The sequence below is a fragment of the Siniperca chuatsi genome, linkage group LG7 (assembly GCF_020085105.1).
Source record: "Siniperca chuatsi isolate FFG_IHB_CAS linkage group LG7, ASM2008510v1, whole genome shotgun sequence".
NCBI classification, from domain to species: Eukaryota; Metazoa; Chordata; class Actinopteri; order Centrarchiformes; family Sinipercidae; genus Siniperca; species Siniperca chuatsi.
Window position 1 is genome coordinate 2,225,919 of NC_058048.1, and position 26,497 is coordinate 2,252,415.

The following is a 26,497-nucleotide window of genomic DNA, read 5'->3' on the forward strand; positions in this document are numbered from 1 at the left end:
ATGGACTATCTAAAAGTGTGCATTATGCCTCAATAGGCAGTTAGAGATGTCACAGTTTTGTTTTGCCTAAATGGTTCAGTTCTCACCACAGGCCCTTCATGCTTTATTTTTATATAATCTGATTATTTTGTATGACATTCACACCTGTCTTTTTGTTTTATTGTGTCTCATTGTCCTCCATTCTAACTCTGACTCAGACCAGCTGTCACGGCACAAAACTTTATGACAAATCTCTCAGAAGAATGATGTATGCCCTTGCCCTTGCCATCAAATACGTTGTATGTAGGTTTCCTGCTTTGGGATCTAATTTTGTGCACCCACGTGGTCTAGATGGGTTTTATAATACTTAAACTCGGTGCAGCTTTTTGCAGTCCAGAGTTGACTGTACAGTCAACCATCCCTCCATACAAACTCCACATTTCAAAGCCCAGCCCCATCCCACACAGCAGAGGTTATGGCATTGTGTGAAATTGAATTTCATCACTGAAGGATATTTCCCACCCACACTGTCCTGTCCTGTGTAAGCTTGTCACGCCCAATTATTCTCAATGAGCTCTGATGAGCGGAGGCATAAATGAATCCCCTATGTCAGTTTCTTTATTGATGTCCAGGCACGAAAGAAGATGTATCTATTTTTCATCAGTCCATGTAAAATGCAAGACTGCTAATAGACCATTTGTCTCTGTTAGCAAACGGAAATTTCATGACACTATAAATATAGAACATCTGCAGGGCTGTCAGGATGCAAGGTGTACAACCATTTTTAAAAGACTGGGACTGGTAACTGGGACGATGTCTGCAATAGCAACTTCTACTTGTACTTACTCTGTATTATGAGAAAATGTTAATGCTTTAAGCGAAGAGATAACATAAATGTGTGCCAGTATATAGACATAGAAACTGATTCCTTGACTGTTTCTTCAAACAGGAGTGAAAAATGTTTTATCAGAATGTACTGATATTGCTGTATGTGTACAGTACAACAAGACCAAGAGGTTGTTTAAAGGGATACTTCAGTAATTTATTTTCACACTTCCATAACGTTAAGGGACTCACAAATGACACTTTAAAAAAAAAAAGAATGGTCTTAACTGAAGGGGCAGAGGCTGAGATATCCTGACTTTTAGTCCCGTGTCGGGGTCAAGCTCCAAAAACACTGGATCCTACATTTCCCATAATGAGGGTAACAACATCTTTAGTTATACCCTCCTTGCCGCTGTAAATGCCCTCTTCTTTCAAATGCGAAAGAATTAGGACTGAGGAGACGGGGCGGCTAGCCTAACATCAGGCTATCATGACATAAAAACGTCCTGTGGGACAGATGTTTGGATACAGAGTTGGCTGACTTTAAAGCAGAAACATGGCCTCTGTGTTAAAAGGGAGACGGTAATGCGAATGCTTTGTGAACTGAACAGTACAGTCAGTTTGAACTTATACACCTTTTCAACTGCAAATCACCAAAATCATTATTACTGGGTCGGACTATGACTATGGATCTGTTAGATCCTTATTTTTATCTTCAGTTGCTGCCACCTGCATTTTGTCCCCGTCAGGTTACAGCTAAATAAAAATATTTCAAATTTGAAATTAATAACCAGTAGGATTACAGCACATTATCATCCATTAAGGAAATTCAAGTCTGATGAATGATGAATGAGTGGACTACACTGAATGAAATGTAATAGTGTTAACTTATTGACTCCTTTCTCTACTCGTGTTTTTTAAGATAATGTCATGGTCAATGCGGACCATAACATTTATCTTAAAATTTAATTTTATTCAGCGTAGTCTAAGTTCAAACTGTAAAACTTTAGACATTTATTTTACATTTAAAAATATTGCTCAACAGCATTTAATGACTAGGCTATATTTCAACGTGTGTAAATATTTCAACATCACTGAAATGCTGTCAGAACTACATGACTACATGTAAGACTACATGCAGCCTGTATTCTATATTATAAAACTCACCTTTTAGAATGTTAAAGTTATTAAAGCCTCACTCAGAAATATTCACATACTCATATTGTATCTTAACCAACATGATATGCAAACTATGATAGGAATGTTCCATCAGTGCGACCAATCACAACATGACAAATGATTGTTCATTGATTAGTATTGTATGTGTCTTCATACAGATATGTTTTATTTAAACAGTGATTAATACAGTAATGTATGGTAAATATTTCGGTGCAGGGGAACTGTTGACAACCTGGCAGCTGCCTTACTGTAATGTCCACACAGTCACTGTGTTATAAAGGACAATGTATAGATATTATTCAGAGCTGAGGATGAATCCATGATGTCCAGAGATCACTGTCTCTGTCCTTACATTGAAAACAGATTGATCATGAAAGCGCTCGTGTTGTTGAAGTAAACCTGCCAAGTTACCTCTCTTTCTGGAACGGAAAAGAGTTTCCCTCTGCAAAATGACGTGTTATGACCATCAGGGCCACCGTATATCGTGTTTTCTCAAATGTTTTGTTTTGTGAAATGTCTTTGTGTTTTGTGAAATGTTGTGTTTCTCTCATCTCAGGGTTAACAAACTCAGAGTTTTCACTAAACCCTGTTTCACTAAACCCTGTTCTGAAACAGGTTTGTTTGGATATAGAAGTTGGTTTTTATTACTTCTGGGTTGTTGATTGTTGGTCCACATTTGACCAGCATTTTGTGAAATGTTGTGTTTTGTGAAATGTCGTATTCTGGCTTATTCATGTTGCCGAAAATGTTGGTGACATTCTTATGTAAACAAACACATATGTAAACACAACGGGCAATATTGAGGTCAGGAAAAATGATCGAGGTCATGTCCATATATCGTACATTAACTTGATAATGTAACTATCGCAACAGGCCTAGTTGTGTTTCATGAAATGTGTTTTGTAAAATGTGTTTTTTGAAATGTCGTTTTCCGAAATGTTGTGTTTTGTGAAATGTCGTGTTTCCCTCAGGGTTAACAAACTCAGAGTTTTCACTAAACCTGTTTTCTGAAACAGGTTTGTTCGGATATAGAAGTTGTTTTTATTACTTCTGGGTTGTTGATTGTTGGTCCACATTTGACCAGCATAATTCTGCCATCGAATCCATCGAAACAGTTTTAATTTCACACATACCCGTCTACCTGCCTACAACGTGCCTGCGACAAAGTTCCGCGTGGGTTCAGTTCAAGAAACATTTGCATTACCATCTCCCTTTTAACACAGAAGCCATGTTTCAGCTTTAAAGTCAGCCAGTTCTGTATCCAAACATCTACCCGTGTTTTGGAGTTCTCAATAGTAGAGCTTGGCAGCATTCACTCTTGTGCAACATTAAACAGACCAGCAAGTACAGTGGTGTGAAAAAGTGTTTGCCCCCTTCTTGATTTCCTATTTTTTGCATGTTTGTCACACTTAAATGTTTCAGATCATCAAACAAATTTAAATATTTGTCAAAGATAACACAAGTAAACACAAAATGCAGTGTTTAAATGTAGGTTGTTATTATCAAGGGAAAACAAAATCCAAACCTACATGGCCCTGTGTGAAATAGTGATTGCCCCACCCGTTAAAACATAACTGTGGTTTATCACACCTGAGTTCAATTTCTCTAGCCACACCCAGGCCTGATTACTGCCACACCTGTTCTCAATCAAGAAATCACTTAAATAGGACCTGCCTGACAAAGCGAAGTAGACCAAAAGATCTTCAAAAGCTAGACCTCATGCCGAGATCCAAAGAAGAATCAATTGTAGATTATATTTTACTGAATGATCCACACTCCAGAACAGAAGGTGGCGGTAATGCACCATTAAGCTGGATGCCAACCGCCGTTAAAAAGGAAGAAGAAGAAGAGATCCAAAGAAATTCAGGAACAAATGAGAAAGAAAGTAATTGAGATCGTTCAATCTGGAAAGGTTATAAAGCCATTTCTAAAGCTTTGGGACTCCAATGAACCACAGTGAGAGCCATTATCCACAAATGGCGAAAACATGGAGCAGTGGTGAACCTTCCCAGGAGTGGCTGGCCGACCACAATTACCCCAAGAGCGCAGCGACAACTCATCCAAGAGGTCACAAAAGACCCCACAACAACATCCAAAGAACTGGAGGCCTCACTTGCCTCAGTTAAGGTTCATGACTCCACCATAAGAAAGAGACTGGGCAAAAATGACCTGCATGGCAGAGTTCCAAGACGAAAACCACTGCTGAACAAAAAGAACATTAAGGCTCGTCTCATTTTTGCCAGAAAACATCTTGATGATCCCCAAGACTTTTGGGAAAATACCCTGTGGACTGACGAGATAAAAGTTGAACTTTTTGGAAGGTGTGTGTCCCATTACATCTGGCATAAAAGTAACACAACGCATTTCAGAAAAAGAACATCATACCAACAGTAAAATATGGTGGCGGTAGTGTGATGGTCTGGGGCTGTTTTGCTGCTTCAGGACCTGGAAGACTTGCTGTGATAAATGGAACCATGAATTCTGCTGTCTACCAAAAACTCATGAAGGAGAATGTCCAGCCATCTGTTTGTGACCTCAAGCTGAAGCAAACTTGGGTTCTGCAGCAGTACAATGATCCAAAACACACCAGCAAGTCCACCTCTAAATGGCTGAAGAAGAGCATAATGATAACTTTGGAGTGGCCTAGTCAAAGTCCTGACCTGAATCCTATTGAGATGCTGTGGCATGACCTTAAAAAGGCAGTTCATGCTCGAAAACCCTCCAATGTGGCTGAATTACAACAATTGTGCAAAGATGAGTGGGCCAAAATTCCTTCACAGCGCTGTAACAGACTCATTGCAAGTTATCGCAAATGCTTGATTGCAGTTGTTGCTGCTAAGGGTGGCCCAACCAGTTATTAGGTTTAGGGGGCAATCACTATTTTACACAGGACCATGTAGGTTTGGATTTTGTTTTCCCTTAATAATAACAACTTTCATTTAAAAAACTGCATTTTTTATTTTACTTGTGTTATCTTTGACTAATATTTAAATTAGTTTGATGATCTGAAACATTTAAGTGTGACAAACATGCAAAAAATAAGAAATCAGGAAGGGGGCAAACACTTTTTCACACCACTGTATATTCAAAAGCATGTATTTACGAGATAATAAAAAAAGCAAAACACACAATTGGTAATCTAACTTAAGGTACTTAACTAAAGAACAAAAGGAGAAAAGACTGTGTGTGCACGTGTGTGCCAGAAAGAATATGTATGTTTCTTTGTTCTGTCTCTGTATGTGCCACGTGCACAAGCATGAACACACGTGTTAGGTCAGAATATGTTTAAGGCCAATTTGAAGTGTGTGTGTGGTTCGTGTAGGATAGTGGTGCCGGGTTAGAAAAGAAGAAAGTTAGTTTAAAGTTAGCATGCGAGACATAGTAGTTACTGGATGTAACAAATTCTATGAGTACATGCGTGAAGCATAACTAACACCAACTTAGCGGTGTGGCTACCCAATAACAAAACAATAAACCTCAGTGAAAAACCAAATCAATACATGTACATTGACAAAAGTTAAGCATTCCTGTGCTTAGCCATGTACACTATTACGTTATGCTATGCCCAGTTAACGTTACCAGTCCATGAAGGGAGAGGTGCTGCTTTGTTAGCTGGCGATTCCATCAGTTGTGGATGAGCCAGGCTGGGAAGAGTTGTGGTTCCAATGTCAAATGATGCAGTGTTCGCAGTGCAGTGTTTCGATGGTGCAGGTCGGAGGAAACCAGTCGCTCCTTAACTTGCTAACTTGCTTTGTTACTTGTAAAATTAACTGACAGACTTTGTGTCGTAGCTGCTGGCACTAACTAAGCTTGTTTGCAGGAATCTTAGGCAGGGTCTTGCATTGCTGCTGTAAGAAAAAGAGTTTGGTGTGTCTGCTCCGAGCAGACTACAAGGAGTTCAGAGAGCCATCAGGTAAGATAGGTGTGCTTACCACCAGGAGGCTGGCGACAGGAGAGCTTCACCAGAAGCATAAGGAATCATTTTCTGGGTATCATGAAAGTCATCTGAAATTTACCTCAATTGCAAAAACCTGGCCTATTTCGAAACAGGCTTATATTAAACATAAGCCTTCTATTGGTTCAAAGGGCATAATCCCTACTTTCCTGGTAATTTAAAACATCAGCAGGAAGTGTTGAGTTTCATCGATTTAAAAAAAAACAACAAAGTAGAAGCAACTGGAATTAATTTGTGAGTGAACAGAAATTTTTTTCTCTTTTCTGTTAAAAAGAGAAACTCAGAGCAACAGATTTGTGTGTAAGACATAACTATTATCGATCACCCTTTATTTGTTTTTCTGGTTGTTATTTGAGACTCTGTGCTCCATACCAGCTTCCATGTTGAAATATCTATGTGAACCAAAGTGTGACAGATTTACTGACATTGTCATTCTCATGCTAACAGGGCCAAAATAGAAGCATATTGAATGTTGACATAAAATATTGTGTCCATTAGGGGACTGGACAGTGCGTAATTTCAGAATTCAGGATGGTGGGCTGCATTAAGACATTAGCAGGGGCTGCTGGTGGTTCACCTCATGAGTTTTTTCATGGTCCCTGTCATTACAAACCCCATATGTACTTTCGTTGGCCCATGGAGCAGCTGGCCATCAGAGGACGAGAGCTCTAGCTGCTACTGGGTGATTTACCTCTGGGTGGGAGGGCCAGTGCTCCATACCATGTTAGGCTAATTGAAAGAGAAACAGCAGGCTGATCTTGCTATAACAACATGTCCACGTCCCGCAGTCACAGCCCCCCCGCTGAGCTGAGAGGCCGCTGCAATAAAGCATAAATAAAATGGATTGCAGGGGTGGAGAGTGGGTGTGGTGGTTGTACTGTATGATAGAAGCCTAGTCTTTGGCTCACTGACTCTCAGGGACTGGGGGAATAAAGAAGAGAGCTGCATTTTCATAGATTCTACATAGATCTGTCAGCAATTTGTTTCTTCCCTCTGTCTTTTCTATTAGGCTCATCCTGCATCATCTGTGATCCTCTGCTTGATCTTAATGTGGATGTTTCTGTGCCTTCATCCTCTCTTTCCTGCTGGCTATTTATCATAGTTGATGGCCTCTTGAGGATGGAGAGTAGAGGGGTGCAGACCCAGTGGATTCTCCTCAGAACAGTTACTGTAGGTCTTCTCCATCTTTCTTTGTTTTTCTCTGCCGCTCTCTCTGTCAAGACTCAGACTGCTCTCCCAGTGGATCACAGTGAAATTAGGACAATGCAGAAAATGTCTGGAATTCAGTTAAAACAGTGTAGAATAGTTTTGTTTAAAACCACATCTAATATAATGGCAGCTCCTCCTTGTATACATACTAGTTGCACTGTCTTCATTAATATGATTATTTTGATATCAGATGTCTGAGCAGAGAAATTATTCAACAGTAGTACTAATTTTACTAATTTAATTTTACTCAACAGTCTAAAAATAGATTATGACGGTAGAACAGCATGCCATACTCCACTGAAAACCCACTGTACACTACCTGCCCAGCACCAAACAGCAGACAAATAAATAGGAAACTGTAACAAGTTTATCATATCAACTTTATAAGGATATAATAATAATAATAATAATAATAATAATAATAATAACAATAATAATAATAATAATGTTACTGTCGCATTTAATATTTACTAATTAAAACATCTATTTGTACCCCAAAGTTGGGAAAAAATAGTAAATGTTGGACAACTAAAACATTCATGTAAATCATGCACTGCAGAATAGTTGACTGTTACTGTAATACCTAGGGATGCTTTTCTGCGGGTTTAGTGAAAGATCCTGAAAAACGTTCATACTTGTGCATGAATTTGATTTTGATATTTCTTATCTACTTAAATGGGGAAATTTGGATTTACAGCAGTGCAAAAGGAAAGGTCAGGGGGTCAGCAAAATCATTAATTCAATTCAATCTATTTATATAGCGCCAGTTCATAACAGAAGTTATCTCATTGCACTTTTCCTATAGAGCAGGTCTAGACCGAACTCTTTATAATATTATTTACAGAGACCCAACAAATCCCACCATGAGTAAGCACTTGGCGACAGTGGCAAGGAAAAACTTGAGGCAGAAACCTCGAGCAGAACCAGACTGCCGCTGCCAGTTGGGTTGAGAGAGAGTGCGAGAGAGAACATACAGTAGCACAATGTAAAATTCCACAGAGATTTAAAATAATAGTAATGGTACTGATAATAATAATAATAATAATAATAAAACAATTAAAATTAATCTTCTGGAGAGCATGACTTACGACAGTGAATTTCAAGGCAATCTGGTCAGTAGGTGTTGGGATATCTTTCTTAGGGCTTAAGTGTTCAACTTGACGATGACTGATTAAATATAATTTTTATAATGGTGTTTAAAGCTGGATGTTGTGCAAACTCTAAATCAGATTACTTTAAATTTGAATATTAGCCTTTATGTAAAAGAATGTGTGGAGAATGTTTACAATAGTCTGGCATTTGCCTTTGTGACCTTTTCAGACAATCATAGCATACCATAAATGAAGCATGATACGCCCTCTGTGGCACAGAGATCCCAGCTGCTCCAGAGTGAAGCCCGGAAACAGAGCTGCGAGATGCATTAATCTCTGCAGTTTGTCAGCTCCTCACAGTAATGCCAGGCCAGTGGTCAGCAATAATAAATGCTCAGAGGGAGCAAACGAGTTTGATTCAAACGGAGCCAGTCCACAGCAAAGCCGTATCACAATGCAACCGCAAAATAAACTAAATTTACATCCGCTAGCTACGGGGGACCATTGAACATCTCAAATTATTGCTCTTCCCCTGTGATCTACACTGTGGCCACAAGGCCTAAATAGATACTGTGGAGGCCAACATTTTCTTAGAACAGTTGTAGAGAACCGGTTTATGGCCAGTCTGGGGCTCATGTAATGGTTTAGCAGATCAGGAGCAGCAGAGGAAACAGTAATACATCCTACTGAAGTACAAGTACTGATAACTCGGCTGAGATTTTACAATTCCAGTAGCACTGAATTTCTAATGTAAAAATCTACATACCAAGTCAAAATAAACAATGTAAACAATGTAAATTTTCCATTTTGCCATGACATGTAAAATGGATGAGAAGTATGTAGTTCAGTACATTACACAGGGTGTAACATATGTTGAGCTTTATTCAAAATGAGGTCCTGAAATGTGTACAGTATAAGTTTCAGTGTCCATTTAAATGTCAGTCAGTGTGCTGCAGCCAGACTTCTTAATGATCCAACAGAAAATTTTGAATTGTAATTTTTGAGTGCTGTTGGTGCCACAAAGGACATTCCATTCACCTGAAATATACTGTGGTGGGGGACAACAAATGCGCCATTTCCACCTGGTCGAGTAATGTTTGCTTAAAACTACAGTGGCCAGCTGTTTTAGGAAATTACTGAACCTTTTTAAACAATGAAACTATATGTGTGAGGTGTTTTTAAAGATTTATGTCTTCAGTAGGCGCCAGTGGCCTTGGGGTTGAGAGCCACAGACAGAGTAGGAAAGTCAGAAAGTATTGACTAACACATTGTTGGTTGTCAGCCTTACCCTGTAAAGCTGAATTAATTCAGGGTTTTTTTGCTCACTTGGGGGCAGAGCTGTAAACACAACACTGAAATATTATCACTTCATAATGATGATATGGTTGATATGGCAAACTTGTTAGCAAACAGTTGTTTATTCACACATCCTGCAGACATAGAGCAACAGTATCATAACAGAAGGATGACCTAGAGAAAAATTAAATGTGTCACGTAAAGTTAGAGAATAATTGGATGCACAGTGAAATGAAACATGTTGACTGTGGCTGTTTACAGTTTGGAACGTTACAAATATTATCAGTTGTGCACGGGCGTTTCCTTCAGTCCACAAACTGATCTGAACACACACTTGTTAACCAACTGGGCTGTTCAGAGCACTCAGCAGCAATAACTTCGGCATCTGGTCTATTTTTCACGTGCCGTGAGTGAATCTGGCAAGAAAACACGCTGATAATCTATTATAAAAGGATATAAATTGATATTATATATGATATAAATTATCTGATTCTGATAAACAATATCCCATGCTTGCCAACCTTTTTGATTTCTCTGCCCCTCTCCCCGCTGTTCTCCTGGAGTGATTTCCCCCCCCACGGTGAAATATCAAGATCTGCCCATCCACTACATTTTTAGAAATAGTATCACTGCTGTCTGTGATTGTGTTTTTTAAATAACATACTTATTACATATATTTGTCAGTTGTCTCTATACTGAGAGCGAGAGAGACCTCCCCGCAGATCATCACACATGGCGATCCTTTTAACTTCATTGTTGCAGAAGAAGCAACGTCCCACGGAAACACATAAAAAGCTTTAAGTTATTAATTCATGAGGTTAAATAAAGATCAGCTCTTTATTGGGATTAGAAAAGAGCAGAGGAGTAGGATCGTTTGTTGACCGGCGCAGAGAAATGCACTTCTGGTGTGAACAGCCAGGCTACTGCTCGCAGGAGAAATGCGAGCTTTGTGGCGCTTCCGCCCCAAGTGAAGGAGTTCAAGTATCTCAGGGTCTAATTCACAAGTGAGGATAAAATGGAGCATGAGATAGGTGGATTGGTGGGGCATCAGCAGTAATGCAGACATTGTACCAGACTATTGAAGAGAGCCGAAACGCAACGCCTTCGATTTGCCAGTCAATCTAGGTTCCAACCTTTACCTATGGTGGTGAGCTTTGGGTAGTGACCGAAAGAATAAGATTGCAGATACAAGCAGCTGAAATGTTTCCTCGGTAGGGTGGCTGGGCTCACCCTTAGAAATAGGGTAAAGAGCTCAGACATCCGGAGGGAGCTGGGAGTAGAGCCGCTGCTCCTTTGCATTGAAAGGAGCCAGTTGAGGTGGTTCTGATCTGATCAGGATGCCTCCTGGGAGCCTTCCTTTGGAGGTTTCCCGTCCAGCTAGTAGGAGACCCTGGGGTAGACCCAAGACATGCTGGAGAGATTATATATCTCATCTGGCTTGGGAACACCCCTGTTCAAAATTGTACATCCAATTATCACAAGGGTCCGACAATCAAAACTAGCCCATGAGGGTTATTTTTACATTTACATGCCCTTTGCTCTATGCATTTTCAGCTTTTATATTATGCTACTCGTCTTTTTTTTAAAGACACAAACTATCCATGTGATCCAGTGGACTTAAGATGAACACCGTACTGTAGATCAACTTATACCCTGTAGTATGAAAGAGAAAAAAAAGCAGTGCTTATCAATAACTCATTAAAATCAAAACATGATAAATGGCCATAAGGTCTGAGGAGACAAGACAAAGCGATGTAGCATATAACAGGCATTTTACTGCTCCAAGGCAATTTGTCTCTGTGAAAGCTCCCTGTTCACACCAGTGTTATGATGCCACAATGCTACCATAATGGCTCTTTTATCTCTTTTTCAGTCTCCAGTGAGCCTGAGATTCATAGTTTTTGGTTGGCCTGGATATTAATAGCTACAGCTGACCATGGTAATGACTAGCTCAGGGAGTGATAGGACACAGCTCCAGCAGCTGCTGCTATGGCAGCACTGGGCTGGGATGTTGCTCTAATGAGAAATACTATAAAGACCAACACTGCTCTTCTTATCTCTATTTCTGTGAGACACTATAGATCTGGCAAACATCCCTCAGCACTAACAGAGTGTTGGAAGCGGCCGAGGTCGTAGGTTGTCATTTATTGGCCTATTTAATCTCCTTACATATTTCCTCGCCTGAGGCACAGCGCTGTCCCCAACAGACAGAATCAATAGCAGCGCTACTGCCAAGCCATCCGAGGGCTAACAATAAAACTAGGACAATTACAGTGAGATGGATTTAGCAGAAAGATATTATTAATATGTTTGGCTGAACGCCAGGAGGCTGAAGGACGACAAATCAGTGGCAATAAAAAAGCCAGTTAGTCAACTGGTCAACTGACAGCCAGCCTGGACATGTTGCCCACATATTGGCAGTGATGTGACAGGTCTTCGTACAAGTTTGTGTGTGTGGGAGTAAATGCATCTTTACTGATGCAGCAGGTGGTAGGCACAGGGAGACACTGGTACACTAAATGTCACTGTGGTCATTGCTGCCTCTTCTCCACTGGACATTTGTTGTTTTATTTACCTGTGTAAGCAGACAGCTTAATTAAAATTTGACAGTGACTGTTTGATTGTTGCTTATTGAGTCATGAATACTCAATATTATAGAAACATATTAAAGATTTGAAGCCATGTTTTTTGGGGATTTTAAGACAAATACTGTTATCATTCACTAATTATTTCCAATAGCTGGTTTTTCAATATCTGTTAAGCTACCATCAGGTGAAACACCTCCGGTGCAGATGTTTCACAACACGAGGCTTCCAGTGGTTCAAAGGGAATAATCCCTCCCTTTCCAGGTAGGCTTTTAATGTGAAACGTGCAGGACATGTTGAGTTGCATTGACAGTAACTCAACACCTAACAAAAAAGTAGCAAAGAAGACCAGTTTAAATTAATTATTGAATGAAAACAGTATTTGTGTTTAAAAGAGAGAATAAGAGCAGCATAGTGGTGAGTATGACATGACTTTTGTATTAATGGAAGTAGTGCTGTGGAAACTGAATTTACCATGTGATCCATTATAGTACAGATGATGTTTTACCAGGCATTTCTAAGCGACTGGGCTTTATTTCTCTGTTTCTTTGGCTATTATTTGAGACTCAGCCATCATTCGGGTACTCATCTCAATCTCTTTGGTTCAAGGTGCAGTCTGAACTGGACAGTTTGCTGTCTGCAATGGAAGATATGTAGCGTTTCTGCTGTCCTGATGTCAACAGGGAGCTCGTTCCACCATTGTGGAGCCAGGACAGCAAACAGTCGTGATTTTGTTGAGCGGTAGCTGGGCCCCTCTCGTAGTGAGGGCAGTAGCAGAGCATAGTGGGCGGACTGAGGTGTATGGTTGTGTAGGATGGGCCTGAGCCATGCGCAGCATGGTAGGAAAGTACGATTGTCTTGAATCGGATTCCAGCAGCTAGCACAGGGTGCAGAGGAGTGGTGTAGTGTGGGAAAACTTGGGTAAATTGAAGAGCAGCTGGGCTGCTGCATTCTGGATGAGAGGGCGGCTGCTCTAGCACTGTGGAGTTTCTCTGTGACGGCAAGGAGGGCAGCCTCAGTTGAGTGGTCAGAGATATGAAGAGAAGTTACAGAAAGGTTAGTGGTACGTATGTATGTTACTGTGAATAACAAAGCATTGTGGAAAAGTATTCAGCTAATATTGTAATTCTTCTTTACTGTAAAGCCACTTACAGTAGTAATCCTGGCCGCGAGAAACTGACCACTGGCAAGGGACATTTATTTTCAAGGTTTTTAACCATTTTGGTAAAAGAAAAAAAGAGAAAAGAATTAACAAAACGTAAGTACATTATTTCTATCATTATTTTATGTAACACAGACATTTTCATATGTTGTCACTTCTATTGGGAGATTTTAAGCTGCTAGGTAGCCAAGTTGACTTACTTTTTTCCCCACTGTCTTATAGTTCGATGTTGTAGCTAAAAGATAAAAATATATAACTGTTAATGTAATAACTTTTTTTAAGCTTGTGTTCTGGATTTGTGTGATTTGCGGGAGGTCTTTTTTGTAGCCTTTGTCTGGCTGTTGCAATGGTAATGTTAATGTTAACATCAACAGACAAAGAAAGTGGTGATGTAACTAACGTTACAGTGCTGTGAAAAAGAGTTATTTTTTTTGCATGTTTGTCAAACTTAAATATTTCAGATCATCAAACAAATTTAAATATTAGTCCAAGATAACACAAGTAAACACAAAATGCAGTTTTTAAATGAAGGTTGTTATTATTAAGGGAAAACAAAATCCAAACCTACATGGCCCTGTGTGAAAAAGTGATTGCCCCACCTGTTTAAACATAAATGTGGTTTATCACACCAGAATTCAATTTCTCTAGCCACACCCAGGCCTGATTACTGCCACGCCTGTTCTTAATCAAGAAATCACTTAAATAGGACCTATCTGAAAAAGGGAAGTAGACCAAAAGATCTTCAAAAGCTGGACATCATGCCGAGATCCAAAAGAAATTCAGGAACAAATGAGAAAGAAAGTAATTGAGATCTATCAGTCTGAAAAATGTTATAAAGCCATTTCTAAAGCTTTGGGACTCCAATTAACCACAGTGAGAGCCATTATCCACAAATGGCAAAAACATGGAACAGGCGGCGAACCTTCCCTGGAGTGGCTGGCCGACCAAAATTACTCCAAGAGCGCAGTGACGACTCATCCAAGAGGTCACAAAAGACCCCACAACAACATCCAAAGAACTGCAGGTCAGTCGGTCCATCTGTTTGGTCCAGACTGAAATATCTCAACAACTATTGGATGGATTGTCATGAAATTTGGTTCAGACATTCATGTTCCCCAGAGGATGAATTGAAATAATTTTGGTGATCCTGTGACTTTTTAACCAGCCCCATCATTAGGTCAAAACTTTAATTTGTTAAGTATTTTTATTCAATTATATTCAATTTAAAATGATGTAAAACACAGAAAGCTACACATATTTTGGTTTATGAAGAAATGGCTGCAAAACTAGTTGTTTTTGCAACTACTACTACTTGTTCATGATTATGTTATATGTATTAATGCTTTGGAGTTTCAGTGTGTTACCCATTTCAGCCCAGTTTAAAGTGACAGTTTTAAATTGTTTTAAATTTGAATAAGTGAATGTTCTACAATTTAAAAAGCAGAATTTAAGGACAAAGGTTCATCACTAATTGTGATTTGGTTTACAGTGCTGTACTGCAATTTGATTTGTTTTTTATAGGAACATGTTGCTACCAAATTCTCAGTGAAAAAATGCGATTAGTAACAGATAAGTAACAGACAGCATGAAATTCAAAAGAAGAAGGAGTGAAGTGTGGAAGCAGGTAGAGAGAAACTCTCCAGTTGGGGCAGATTAGCAAACCAGTGCCACCCCCTCTGCCAGCAGGTCTGGTTGTGTGAGTGAAGGAGTAGGCTGAGGAGAGAGCTGCAGGGGTGGAGGTGTTCTCTGGTGTGATCCCAGTCTCGTGAGACCAAGGAAGTCCAAACATTGCAAGGAGGCGTAGCCAGAGATGAACTCAGTCTTGCAGGAAGCTGACTGGTAGTTCCACAGGCCCCCTGTGTCAAGGTGTTGGGTGTTTGTGGAGCAGGTGGAGCTGTAGTAGATAGGTAGCTGAGTGACACATGCAAGTTCGGGCGGTGATTGGGCTGTTTACAAGCAGGACAAAAATGGTGGTCTAGTCACAAACTTTCTCAAATTACAATACACTATGTAGCAGACACAGCTCTGCATCGTTGGCATGCCATGGAAGAGGTCATGGTGGGTACATTCAGTTTGTTTACGAACCAAGGATCTCCCTTCACTCCGCCACAAGAAAACTATCACCCTGACATTAAACAGAAAGGGGGAACTAGCCATTCCCAAGAAAGACCCACTTTTAACACGGCAAAGGAGATTTACGATAGAGGCCTGGAGGAATTAACACAGGGCCGAACGGACACAAGGCAAATGGTAGAAACAACAATGAAGATCCCCGCAGAATGGAAAATGAGTTTCATTCTATAACGGGAGAGCAGTAAGACCTCACATCAAAAGAACTGTAATTATCACCAAGGTGTGAACTCCCTTTTCTTTCTCCCCTCTGTCTGACCAACGCACACACAAACTCGCACAACCGCCACCCCCCCCCGACCTGGTCTGAGATAATGACGAATGCCAGACCATCAAGACTTGCTCTCCTGAAACTAACACTTTTGTATTCTCCCTTTTTCAATAACCCAGCTAGCATTAATTAGCAAATGTTGTCTTGATGTTTAATTCAACTTTTATTTCTGTATGACAGCGAATGAGCAAGATATTAATTCAGGGAGTTAAGCCCTTGTCTAACACGGAACAATACTGCCTTCTAGTGGCCATGTTTAATTAGGCCTCTGCAATACGAGTCTATGTTTAGTGATCATTTACAGTTATACTTTTGTAATACCGATCAAAGGATTGTAGGGTAATTCATTCAGTAATAGCCTTAGAAACCATTTATTCCCTCTTAGTCCAGTAATCCTTTGCATTATGTTGAAGTTTGAATGATGTACTGTTATGAAAACCATGTATATATTAATTTTCTTTTAGTAATAGTAATGCTAGTTTCATGTATTGTTTTGTTTGAATGTTTTATGGGTCATAGTGGAAGACGGATATGTGATTTTGTGCGTAAACTCCAGGTTAAACAATTCAAAGTTTTGTAGAAGAATTATTCTCTGCTGCGGGTGAAACAAAGAAAGGAGAAGTAAGAGCCCTGATTGGCGGTGACAACCATTACCATGCCCACGACGCACATCTGTATACCTAGAGGATAAAATCAGCTGGCTCCTACATCTTAACCTCTTTTTTACATCTTTCCTTCTTTTGCTGCTGCGCTTTCGTTTAGTCATTTTCCCCCCCTTTCTTTTATCACATGCTCCCAAAGCAACTTCTTTTGTCTATAACCTGTGATCTTTGTTTTTCTTTATTTTACAAGCCAAGTTAATATAAGACTGAGCCCAGAGAGCCAAAGGGCTTAAAACCTAGTTATAACTTTTTATCTTTTTACCGCGCTTCGCTTTGAAGACTGCTTTTAAGTCTGGCCAACATCAACTCTTTTAAAGTTACCCAGCGAAAGTTAAAAACAGTGAAGTAGTGAGTTATTTCGCCATCAACCCGCAAGAGATCCACGCAGGCTGTACAGCTGTCAGCTCTGACTGCCTACCCAAGTGCCACCAATCTGTGTGGCAACGGAAACAAGTGTGTTGGCAGACTCCTTGCCGCACAGCTGAGAGAAAACGATCATGTCACCTAGCAACCACACGCCGGCTCAGGGAAGCCACCCCGGAGTCCGTCATGAAGAGGTTTCTCGGCTGCAACAATCCACTGCTGTGCGTTCTGACCAGGAAAAATCTCCAGCCACGGCCAACACAGCTCAAAGTAGGCAAAGTCACCTTACTTACTGCTCAGTGACAGGGTTGATGTCGAGATAATTCAATACTTAAATTTCATCATAGATATCCCAGTGTTAGTTATTAATACAGCCATACAGTAGGTAACATATCCTCTCTTTCACCATTGCCCAATTCATTGCAGTTTACTTTATCACCCGAGATCACTATTGTTTGCTTGTTCCACTTTGACCGTTATCATTTGATTATCAGTCCCTTTATGCTGCGTTAGTAGATAAGTTATTGCATATTCTCATTTAGACCAATCTGTTGTCCTGTGTATTCCTTTAAAGACAGACCAGTACAATTGAGGAGTCACGGCTTCTGATCTCAGACTGATTAACTGCATTCACTGAATTAATTTTGGTTAATTAGGTTATTCATTTTCCTATTAGGAGGCAGTGCCCCCCCAAACAAGTGGAAAAATAAATAAAAGTAGCCTAGTAATTTCGGCTACAGCTAAAATGGGTTTCTGAAAACATTTGAGGTGGGAAATAGGCAATGCAGTAACAGAATCTTGATTCATATTTGATCAGCACTGCCTTGACAGTTTGATTTGAGTTTGTTGCGCTGGACGGACCTGCAGACTGGACACAGGTCCAGAACTAAAACCAATCAGAGCAGCGAAACATGTGACATGTGACTTTTCTGGACCGATGACACTCCTCTACCAGTCAAACCCGCCCCATATTAGATAAAAGGTTGTGATTGGCCCGACCAGATTCTGGACAGGTGGAACTCTGTCTGAATGGGAGGGGGGCCAGACCTATCTTCCAGAGCAAATGAAACATGAGCTCAGCAGATTCGTCTGGTTCCCAGACTACTAGCTTGCACAAACCCTAGACCAAAACAGAATATAACGTATATACCAAGAATATGAGAATAGACTAACTGATGCTGTAGTTACCTAACACAGCACAATTTTCTAATACCAATTTAATTCAAAGCTGGAGCAGGAGACTAAACCAGATTAAAGTCAACTGACACCACAAACACAGTCTACAGTCAGATTAAAGTCTACTAACACCACAAGAACAGCCCACAATTACACTAAATGAGTGAAACTAAACCTCAGCTCAGAAATTTCACTTCTTTTCAGTTTAATTCTCTCTCCCTTTGTCTGTCTCTCTCTGACTCTTTCTCTATCTGTGTCTCTGCAGCCTTTGTGTTGAGCTGTGTTTTCCCCCAACGGCCTCTCAACGGTGATGTATCAGTGAGCAGTCTTCATTCTGGAGGGGAGGCTTTCTTCTCCTGTCTGAATGGCTACCAGCTGCAAGGCCCCAGTGTGCTGACCTGCCGCAATGCTAGCACTCCCTACTGGAGTGGCAAGGAACCACACTGCCTAGGTAAGGTCACCTCAACCAGGACAAAACACAATTAAAGCTCATCCTCGATATCCACAGCCTAGATACAAAGGACAACAACTAAACAATTTCAAATAATTACAGAGATATCAATGTATCTGAGTAAGCCTTGCTACAGTCTATTTATTACAAATGTTTGTTTTGTAATTATCTGTTGACATTTAAAGATTAATGACTCTAAAAATGCACATGTATTCTAGCTGCACAGTCAGAACTCTGATGCAATCTCTTTATATTTAATTGTATGAATCAATGTTATTAACATGTTGTTACTGAAGAAGGAACAATGAATTCATAGAAGTACAAAAAAGACTGCAGTTATGAGTTTATGAATCTATTTAAATTGATTCTCTTTGAAGATTAAACCATTTGCAATCTATATATGTTATATTTATTGTGATATTTGCGAATTAGTAATTAATTTCTTATTTTAACAATATGCTATGTAATATTTTAAATATAAAATATTGTTAATCGTGTTATTGTAATCCCTTTAACTTAACATAATACTTATAATAAATCATCTAACTAAATAATGTAATATAGCTTAGTATATAATATAGCTAATACTAGCAAGTGATGAACATACATTATTTATTAACAAAAATGTATTCATAAAACCAACATATTTACAATATTAGCAATATCACCATTATGGAATAATTAGTTATTTTCAGCATTATGTATTTTATAACTTGGGTATCTAAAATGATAATACATTTAATATAATAATACATTAGACATAATATATACATACATACATACATACAATACATACTGCATATATGAGTTAGGAATGCAATAAATACTAATTAATCATTTATAAACAGATTTAAAACCATTATTTCTTTACAGTATCACTATACCATTACTGTGAGCAAATTATTTTTAGCATTATTAGCATTATTATTATAAATGTATATTATAAATATGTATATTATAAATATGTTATAAACTCGCTTAACCTACTCTGTATTACATCTAAAAAAAAATACAGGTATTACTCCAATTTGTATTAATCACGCAGATTAATACAAATTATTCAGACAAAAAAATTCATAAAAACGTTCTCAACACTATTAGCATCATATCATAATAATAATAATAATAATAATAATAATAATAATAATAATAATTAGCTTAAACTACCTAGTAAAAATTAATGATTCAAAAGTAGAAATTTATTGATAAAACCTATATTTTTATATTAATAGCAATACCATAATTATTAGCATTATATATATATATATATATATATATATATATATATATATATATATATATATAGAATATTATATGTCTTTTAAATCATTGTGGATTACATCTAACATAATATTTATATATTATTTATAAACAGAAATGTATTTAAAAACCTTTTACCATTGTAGCATTATCATTATCATCAACTTTATGACTTGCAGTTTTATATTTTATGCTTTAAACATTAATCAAACAGCAAATGGTATATGACACACATTCTATTTCTAACCAACTCAAAGTCCCCATTCCCACCCCTACCCAACAAAGAAACCAGAGGGGTCAGTCTTCATAAAGAGTTACATATAGTTAACAGTTTCAAACAATGAACTCAAATAATAATACAATCAAAAGAGAGTATACAAAGCATATCTGTCATTTAAGAATCTAAAACACTGTGCTTCCACCTCATCTTTACACTGACGCTCTTATTAAATAAATATACATGCCCCACTTGTGGAAATATTTTTCTGCCCTGCATGACATTCTTTCATACTAGCTACTTTTCCCAGTTTAGTCATCCAGTCCTGAAAAGGAGGCTCTCCAGGCAATTTCAAGTTCCGAAGAATGATTTGTTGGCCAATCATAATAACCATCTGCATCCAGTATTTCAGTGATTGTGAAAAAGCAGATGACAACTGTAGGATCAATTCAACGGTGCTAATCCGAACCTACCAATTCTCACGTGACTCCAGCAAAACTATGAGCATTACTTTGCATAATCATTGTATACTATTATAGTGGCATTTTGTATTGTAAGTAAACACTGCTTTTGTTAAGACTTAATGGGGTTTTACTTTTACTTTTCAGTATTGTTTTTCTGAATATGCTTCAGCCCTTCTCTGACAGCTTTTCACACAATTCCCATCAACAATCACAGCATTATAGGTTATTTTTTAGAGGCCTTGCAGCCAAGAGTTATCTATTTTGCATTGACAGGTACAGAAACAGACAGACCTGGACTCTCACAGGAGTTTGTGGATGGTGAATGCTCCGATGAGGCTGGCTGATGAATAATAAGTGACCATTTTACTCCTGACCACTCTGATCGACTTTGATTCACAGCACAGGGAATGTTTCTCTGAAAGCAATTTCAAACAGAGAGTTTGTGTGGCTGTGGATCTGTATCTCTGCCATCTTGATTATGTGCGTGTGTGCGTGTCTGAGTGCGTGTGTGTGTTTATGTGCCAGAGCATAAAGCAGGTGTATCGAGGTGTGATTACTGAAGGGTAGGCAGGATGCCACTGGGTTTACTTTTCCTGCTCTGCTTTAATTAAGATATGTCTGCATGAGTAACCTTGACCTGATGGGAAACACACACACACTCATAGCTTCGGATGGATTTTTTGTACGTGTTGATAAATCTGATTGTATCTCTTACCTCACCTCCACTTTCTGACAAATTACAGTATACAGTGATTATTTGGTAAATTTAAAATTATGATTCACCTGTTGGGATTTACAATGTTTAAAAGGGGGGCACCCACTTGTGTAGGTGCAATCAATTAATTATGACTACCAGAATTATCAAAGACAAACATAAATAACTTTAATGAATAAAGTCCTTGGGTGCACCACTCTTCTTTTGCTAGTACTTCCTCCTGTGTGCACTGACGTAAAGGCGAGCTACTGTAACAAAGAGTTTCCCTTTGGGGATCAATAAAGTATTTCTGATTCTGATAAAAAAGAGAAATTATATCCAATTAATTGACTGAGTCTCAAAATACGCAAAACTATCAATTTGGAACTCAGATTAATAATTAAAATAATAACTAACCAAAATTACCAATAATAGCTAGTAGGTTGAAGGATTTGGAGTTCAACAAAGGAGAGGTTGGCAACATCAAAGTTCTTGTGCAACAGAAACCAGCATAATTATACACAAGCATTTATTAAAGATAATAAAGCAAAACACAATATGAAAACTAACTCTAAACACTAAACGACAGAACACAGGGGTTTGTGTGTGTGCGCAGATCTGGGTGCGCGGCAAAAGGTTTCTTTGTTCTGCCTCTGTATGTCTCGCGTGCACAGACATGATCCCACGTGGTCAGAAACAAAGGAACATGTGCAGCGGGAGCTTTAAAGTTACTCTCCGCCGTGTGTGTGGTTGTGTTCAAGTCAAATTAGAGGTGTGTGTGTGTGGTCTGTTTAGGATAACGGTGCCAAGTTAAAAGGAGATAGTTAGCATGCAAAGACTGTCTGTGTGGAGCATACCGTAACCTAACAACTTACAGATAAATACGTCATAACAACAAAACCTCAGAAAAATACATCAGTAACTTGCTTGTGCTTAGCCAAGTACACTGTCACTCAATGCTAAATCCAGTTGTTACGTTACCCGTCCGTGGGAGGGAAAGAGAGTTGGCTTTGGTGCTGCTGTTAGCTGGCGGTCAGTCTGTTGTAGACGAGCCAAGCTGGGAAGAATTGTGGTTCTGTTGTGGAAGCGTCTTTTGCTGTGCAGTGTCCGCTTGTAGAGGTCGGAGGAAGCCGTTGCTCCATCTGTGGTTGTCTTTACAGAGTTAACAGCTAGGTGTTAACTTGCTTTGTGCTGGACGGAAGCAATCTCAGAGACAGTGCCATTGAGGACAGATGTCATGTCCTTGGTTGTATTTCTGGGAAAATGGAGTTCAGATTCTACATATATTGCTCATGCTGATTTTTAAAGAACTTAAATGTCTTTTATACCTCACCTGCTGAGAGAATGGTAAAGGGACTGTACTTGCATAGCGCCTTTCTAGTCTTCTGACCACACACATATCACATTCATACACTGATGGCAGGTGCCAACTGCTCATCAGTCCAAAGAATCTGAACAAGTAATTTGGGGTTGCCCATCAACATGTGGGCTAGGGGAAGCAGCCCACCTTCCTTCTGATCAGTGGATCACCAAGCCACAGCCGCCCTAAAGAATAGGCTTATACTAGAGGCACCTTTATTTCTAATTCCAACTATATTATATTTTAGTGAGAAGTCTCCTTATTTTCTGACCTGCTTCTACTTTAATTTGATGTTGATGCTGTTTGTTTTTAACATAATCCAAAACATCTTCCATGTTTACCTGTTGTTTTGATCAATTCTGTGTAATGTACATTTCCACAGCATCAATTCCATTAGTACAATAACAGAGTTTCACAAATAATTTTCATTCACTTTTTATTTTTAGTCTCTTTTACATCAACAAAACGCAACACTTCCTGCACAGATGTTCCATATTAAAAGCCTTTCATCTCTACTGTACCTAGTAGGCTTTTAATGTGAAAGATCTGCCAGTGTTGTATTTTATTGACAGTACCTTAACAGCATTTGAGAGAGCAGAGAGCAAGATTGATTAGTGAATCAGAACAGTACAGATCAGTACTACATGACTCTATTGTTGTACTGATTGAATTAGTGCTGTGGAAATGTACAAAATACAAAATTTACCATGTGAGACATTATACTAGGTTATCCCCTATTCATTTTCATTTTCCCTCCTTCTCTCTCTCAGCTGCCTGTGGTGGTTTGATCAGGAACGTCACAGTCGGTCGGATCGTCTCTCCTGGTTTTCCCAGCAACTACAGCAACAACTTGACCTGCCACTGGCTGCTGGAGGCCCCTGTGGGCCAGAGGTTGCACATCCACTTTGAGAAGGTGGCGCTCACTGAGGATGATGATCGGTAAGCAGGACTTTCAGCTTTTGAATGAGGATAGTCGGACATTATAAACATAAAAACAAATTTTTTAGCATTAAAGCATTTCTGAAATGTATATCTTCATCTATTCGTACAATTAAAAAAACATCAGACTTTGACCCTCCCAGTGGTAGTATCAAGACAGACACCACAGATCCAATCTTCATAGTTTTCTTCTCAAATTTCTGTGTTTTCCTCTCCACAAAGTGTTGTAAGACCGGTTTTTAGGGCCCAAACGCAGAACACACAGGAGCACGGTAAGTTGACCACAGTCTTTATTGAACTGATAGTAGCTGGGGAGTGAGAAGTTCGGTGTAGTTGGTGGCCGCCTCGGAGACTCGACCGGGCCTGGGTGGGGACGGAACTGGCGGCGCTCTGGATGGAGACGAGGTGAGCTGGCTCTGGACTGGCGAGTGTAGTGTAGTGGAGGTGGCTGAACCGACCAGGTGGAGGGCTGGTGAAGCCGGACGTGTAGAGCGGGTAGCCGGCAGGCTCTGGAGGTGGAATCGGCTGGATGGCGAGGCTGACTTGGTGACAGATTTCTGACTGATCCTGATGAGCGGTCTGGAGCGGTGATCACCGGCAGCGAACGTGTCTGAGGCAGAGAGAAATCAGGATTACTAACAGGCAAATAAGAAACACCTTTTAATTGTGTCTTACTTGTTGGCCGTTACGAAAGTGGCGTACACATGTACAGGGACGATCTGGCGTCGGTGGCGTGGAGATGCCTGGTATATGAACGGTGGAGACTGATGAAGATGGAATGCAGGTGTGCCGGTGATCAGCCGCAGGCAGGTGACCAGGAAGCCAGGCCCGAACACAGACACACAAACAATGACAGATAGGGGACAGCCAGGAGACATAAGGGAGGGTAGAAACACCGGGTAACACGAGGATCAGGGGGGCATAGTGGCCAGCTATGACACAAAGAACTTTAAACCAGTGGTTTTATGTTCTAAGGTCATCTGGACCTGACTTCTGGCAACCATAGCCTGTAAATAAGATTAATTGTTTTCAGCTTTTTCTGATTTTTATGGAAACGAATATGGGACTATATTTCCACATATGTATGTGTTATTTGAGTAAAAATGAAATAATCCACTTTTCATTTTCACATACTCCTATGGGCATTCTATCACTATATTAAAATGAAAATGGAAATTCTGTTTAATTTTTGGTTGTAAAGTTGTAACCCGCTGTACAGTGGACAATATTCAAATGTTAATTCAAATTTGAAAATAGAAATGCAATATAAACAATGTAACCTGATTTTCCAATTATGCAAACAATATTTAAGTCAAAATGAAAATGCAATTTTATAACAATTTGAAAGAGTTAACTTGCTGTACAGTGGACAATGTTCAAATGCAATAAGCGAAACAGAGCCCCCAGTGTATAGTGCTGACCGATAAATCCTTTTTTCATCGTCATCGCGATATGAACATGCACAATAAACACAACACAAAACACTGCCTGAAATGCGATGATTAAGAAAAATCATTTCCATCATCATACCGAAACCCGGTATAGAACAGGCCCTGGGGCTAAAGTCCATAGTATCGATCAGTGTTGTAGTCAAGACCACCTAAACCGAGACCAAGTCATGACGAAGACCAGAGTGTATCGATACCGAGACAGGACCAAGACTTTAAGGGGTTGAGACCAAGTCAAGACCAAGACCAAGGCAGGGTAAGACTGAGTCAAGACCAAGACCAAGCAAAAACGTAACGTAGGAACAACAATTTAACAAGTTAGCACTGCATTAGCTAGCGTTACATCCCTCAATATATGTTAACTAAATTAAGTAGCTTATGCATCTAGCTAGGTGGAAAATAGCTGGAAAGCAACTGAAACTAGCGCCCTGAAACATATCATAAAACCGAAGGTTAGGTTAGTTAGTAATTTCAACTTAGATTCTTTTGATTGGTGGACTCTTACGGACTAAAGAAATATAAATAATCAAGGAATCGACACATATTCGAACTTTACAACCGCTTCAAAGGTAGGGAGTCACCACTTTTTTCGTCTCTCTTGTTTGCCGGTGATACTGGTAAATCTGAATGAAATATACTTTCTATTTCTGCAGTCTCTCATATGTTTTATACAACCACAGCGCGCTAGCTTGGCTCATGGCTTAGTTTGCAACGTACCAGATTGATTTTGAGATCTTATTGATTACTTTTAATGCTCTTCATGGCCTGGCTCCAGATAATATTTTAGACCTTTTAATCCCTTATGAACCTTTACGTAGTTTGAGATCATTCAAGTAGGGGTCTTCTGTCTGTTCCTAAGTCCAGGATGAAAACTAAGGGGGACAGAGCTTTTGCCATCAGGGCCCCGAGGCTCTGGAACAACATGGACTGTACTTATATAGCGCCTTTCTAGTCTTTCTGACTACTCAAAGTGCTTTGTAAATGCCCAAAGTAAATAGGTTGTCTGAGTCAGTCTAGGCCTATAGCAGCATAACTAATGGATGGTTCAGGACTCACCCAAGCCATCCCTAACTATAAGCTTTATCAAAGAGGAAAGTCTTAAGCCTACTCTTAAATGTGGAGAAGGTTGCCTCCCGAATCCAAACTGGGAGCTGATTCCACAGGAGAGGAGCTTGATAACTGAAGGCTGTGGCTCCCATTCTACTTTTGGAGACTCTAGGAACCACAAGTAAGCCTACATTCTGGGAGCACAGTGTTCTAGTTGGATAATAAGGTATTATGAGCTCTTTAAGATACAATGATGCTTAAACATTAAGAGCTTTGTAGGTGAGGAGAAGGATTTTAAATTCTATTCTGGATTTTACAGGGAGCCAGTGCAGAGAAGCTAATATTGGAGAAATATGATCTCTTTTCCTTGTTCTTGTCAGTACAGGTGCCACAGCATTCTGGATCTACTGGAGACACTTAAGGGACTTATTCAGGCAGCCTGATAATAAGGAATTGCAATAGTCCAACCTAGAAGTAACAAATGCATGGACTAGTTTTTCGACATCATTTTGAGACAGGATGTGCCTGATTTTTGCAGTATTGCATAGGTGAAAGAAGGCAGTTTGTTTTATGTGGGAATTAAAGGACAAATCCTGATCAAAGATAACTCCGAGGTTCCTTAAGGTGGTGCTGGAGACCAGGGCAATGCCATCTAGAGCAGCGTTAGAGCTAGTCTCGGAGGTGTTTGGGGCCAAGTACAATAACTTCAGTTTTGTCTGAGATAAATACGTTGT

At 39.5% G+C, this 26,497-nt stretch overlaps 1 protein-coding gene across 6 annotated transcripts in view; it reads left to right on the top strand.

The window, feature by feature from the left end:
- sez6b (seizure related 6 homolog b) overlaps positions 1-26,497 on the top strand; it is a 313,597-nt gene that overhangs the window by 212,245 nt on the left and 74,855 nt on the right. For all 6 annotated transcript variants that reach the window (XM_044201744.1, XM_044201746.1, XM_044201743.1 and 3 more), the window contains exons 5-6: positions 18,149-18,334; positions 23,100-23,268. In XM_044201744.1, the coding sequence (XP_044057679.1) occupies positions 18,149-18,334; positions 23,100-23,268 (355 nt within the window). The remainder of the gene's footprint in view (positions 1-18,148; positions 18,335-23,099; positions 23,269-26,497) is intronic.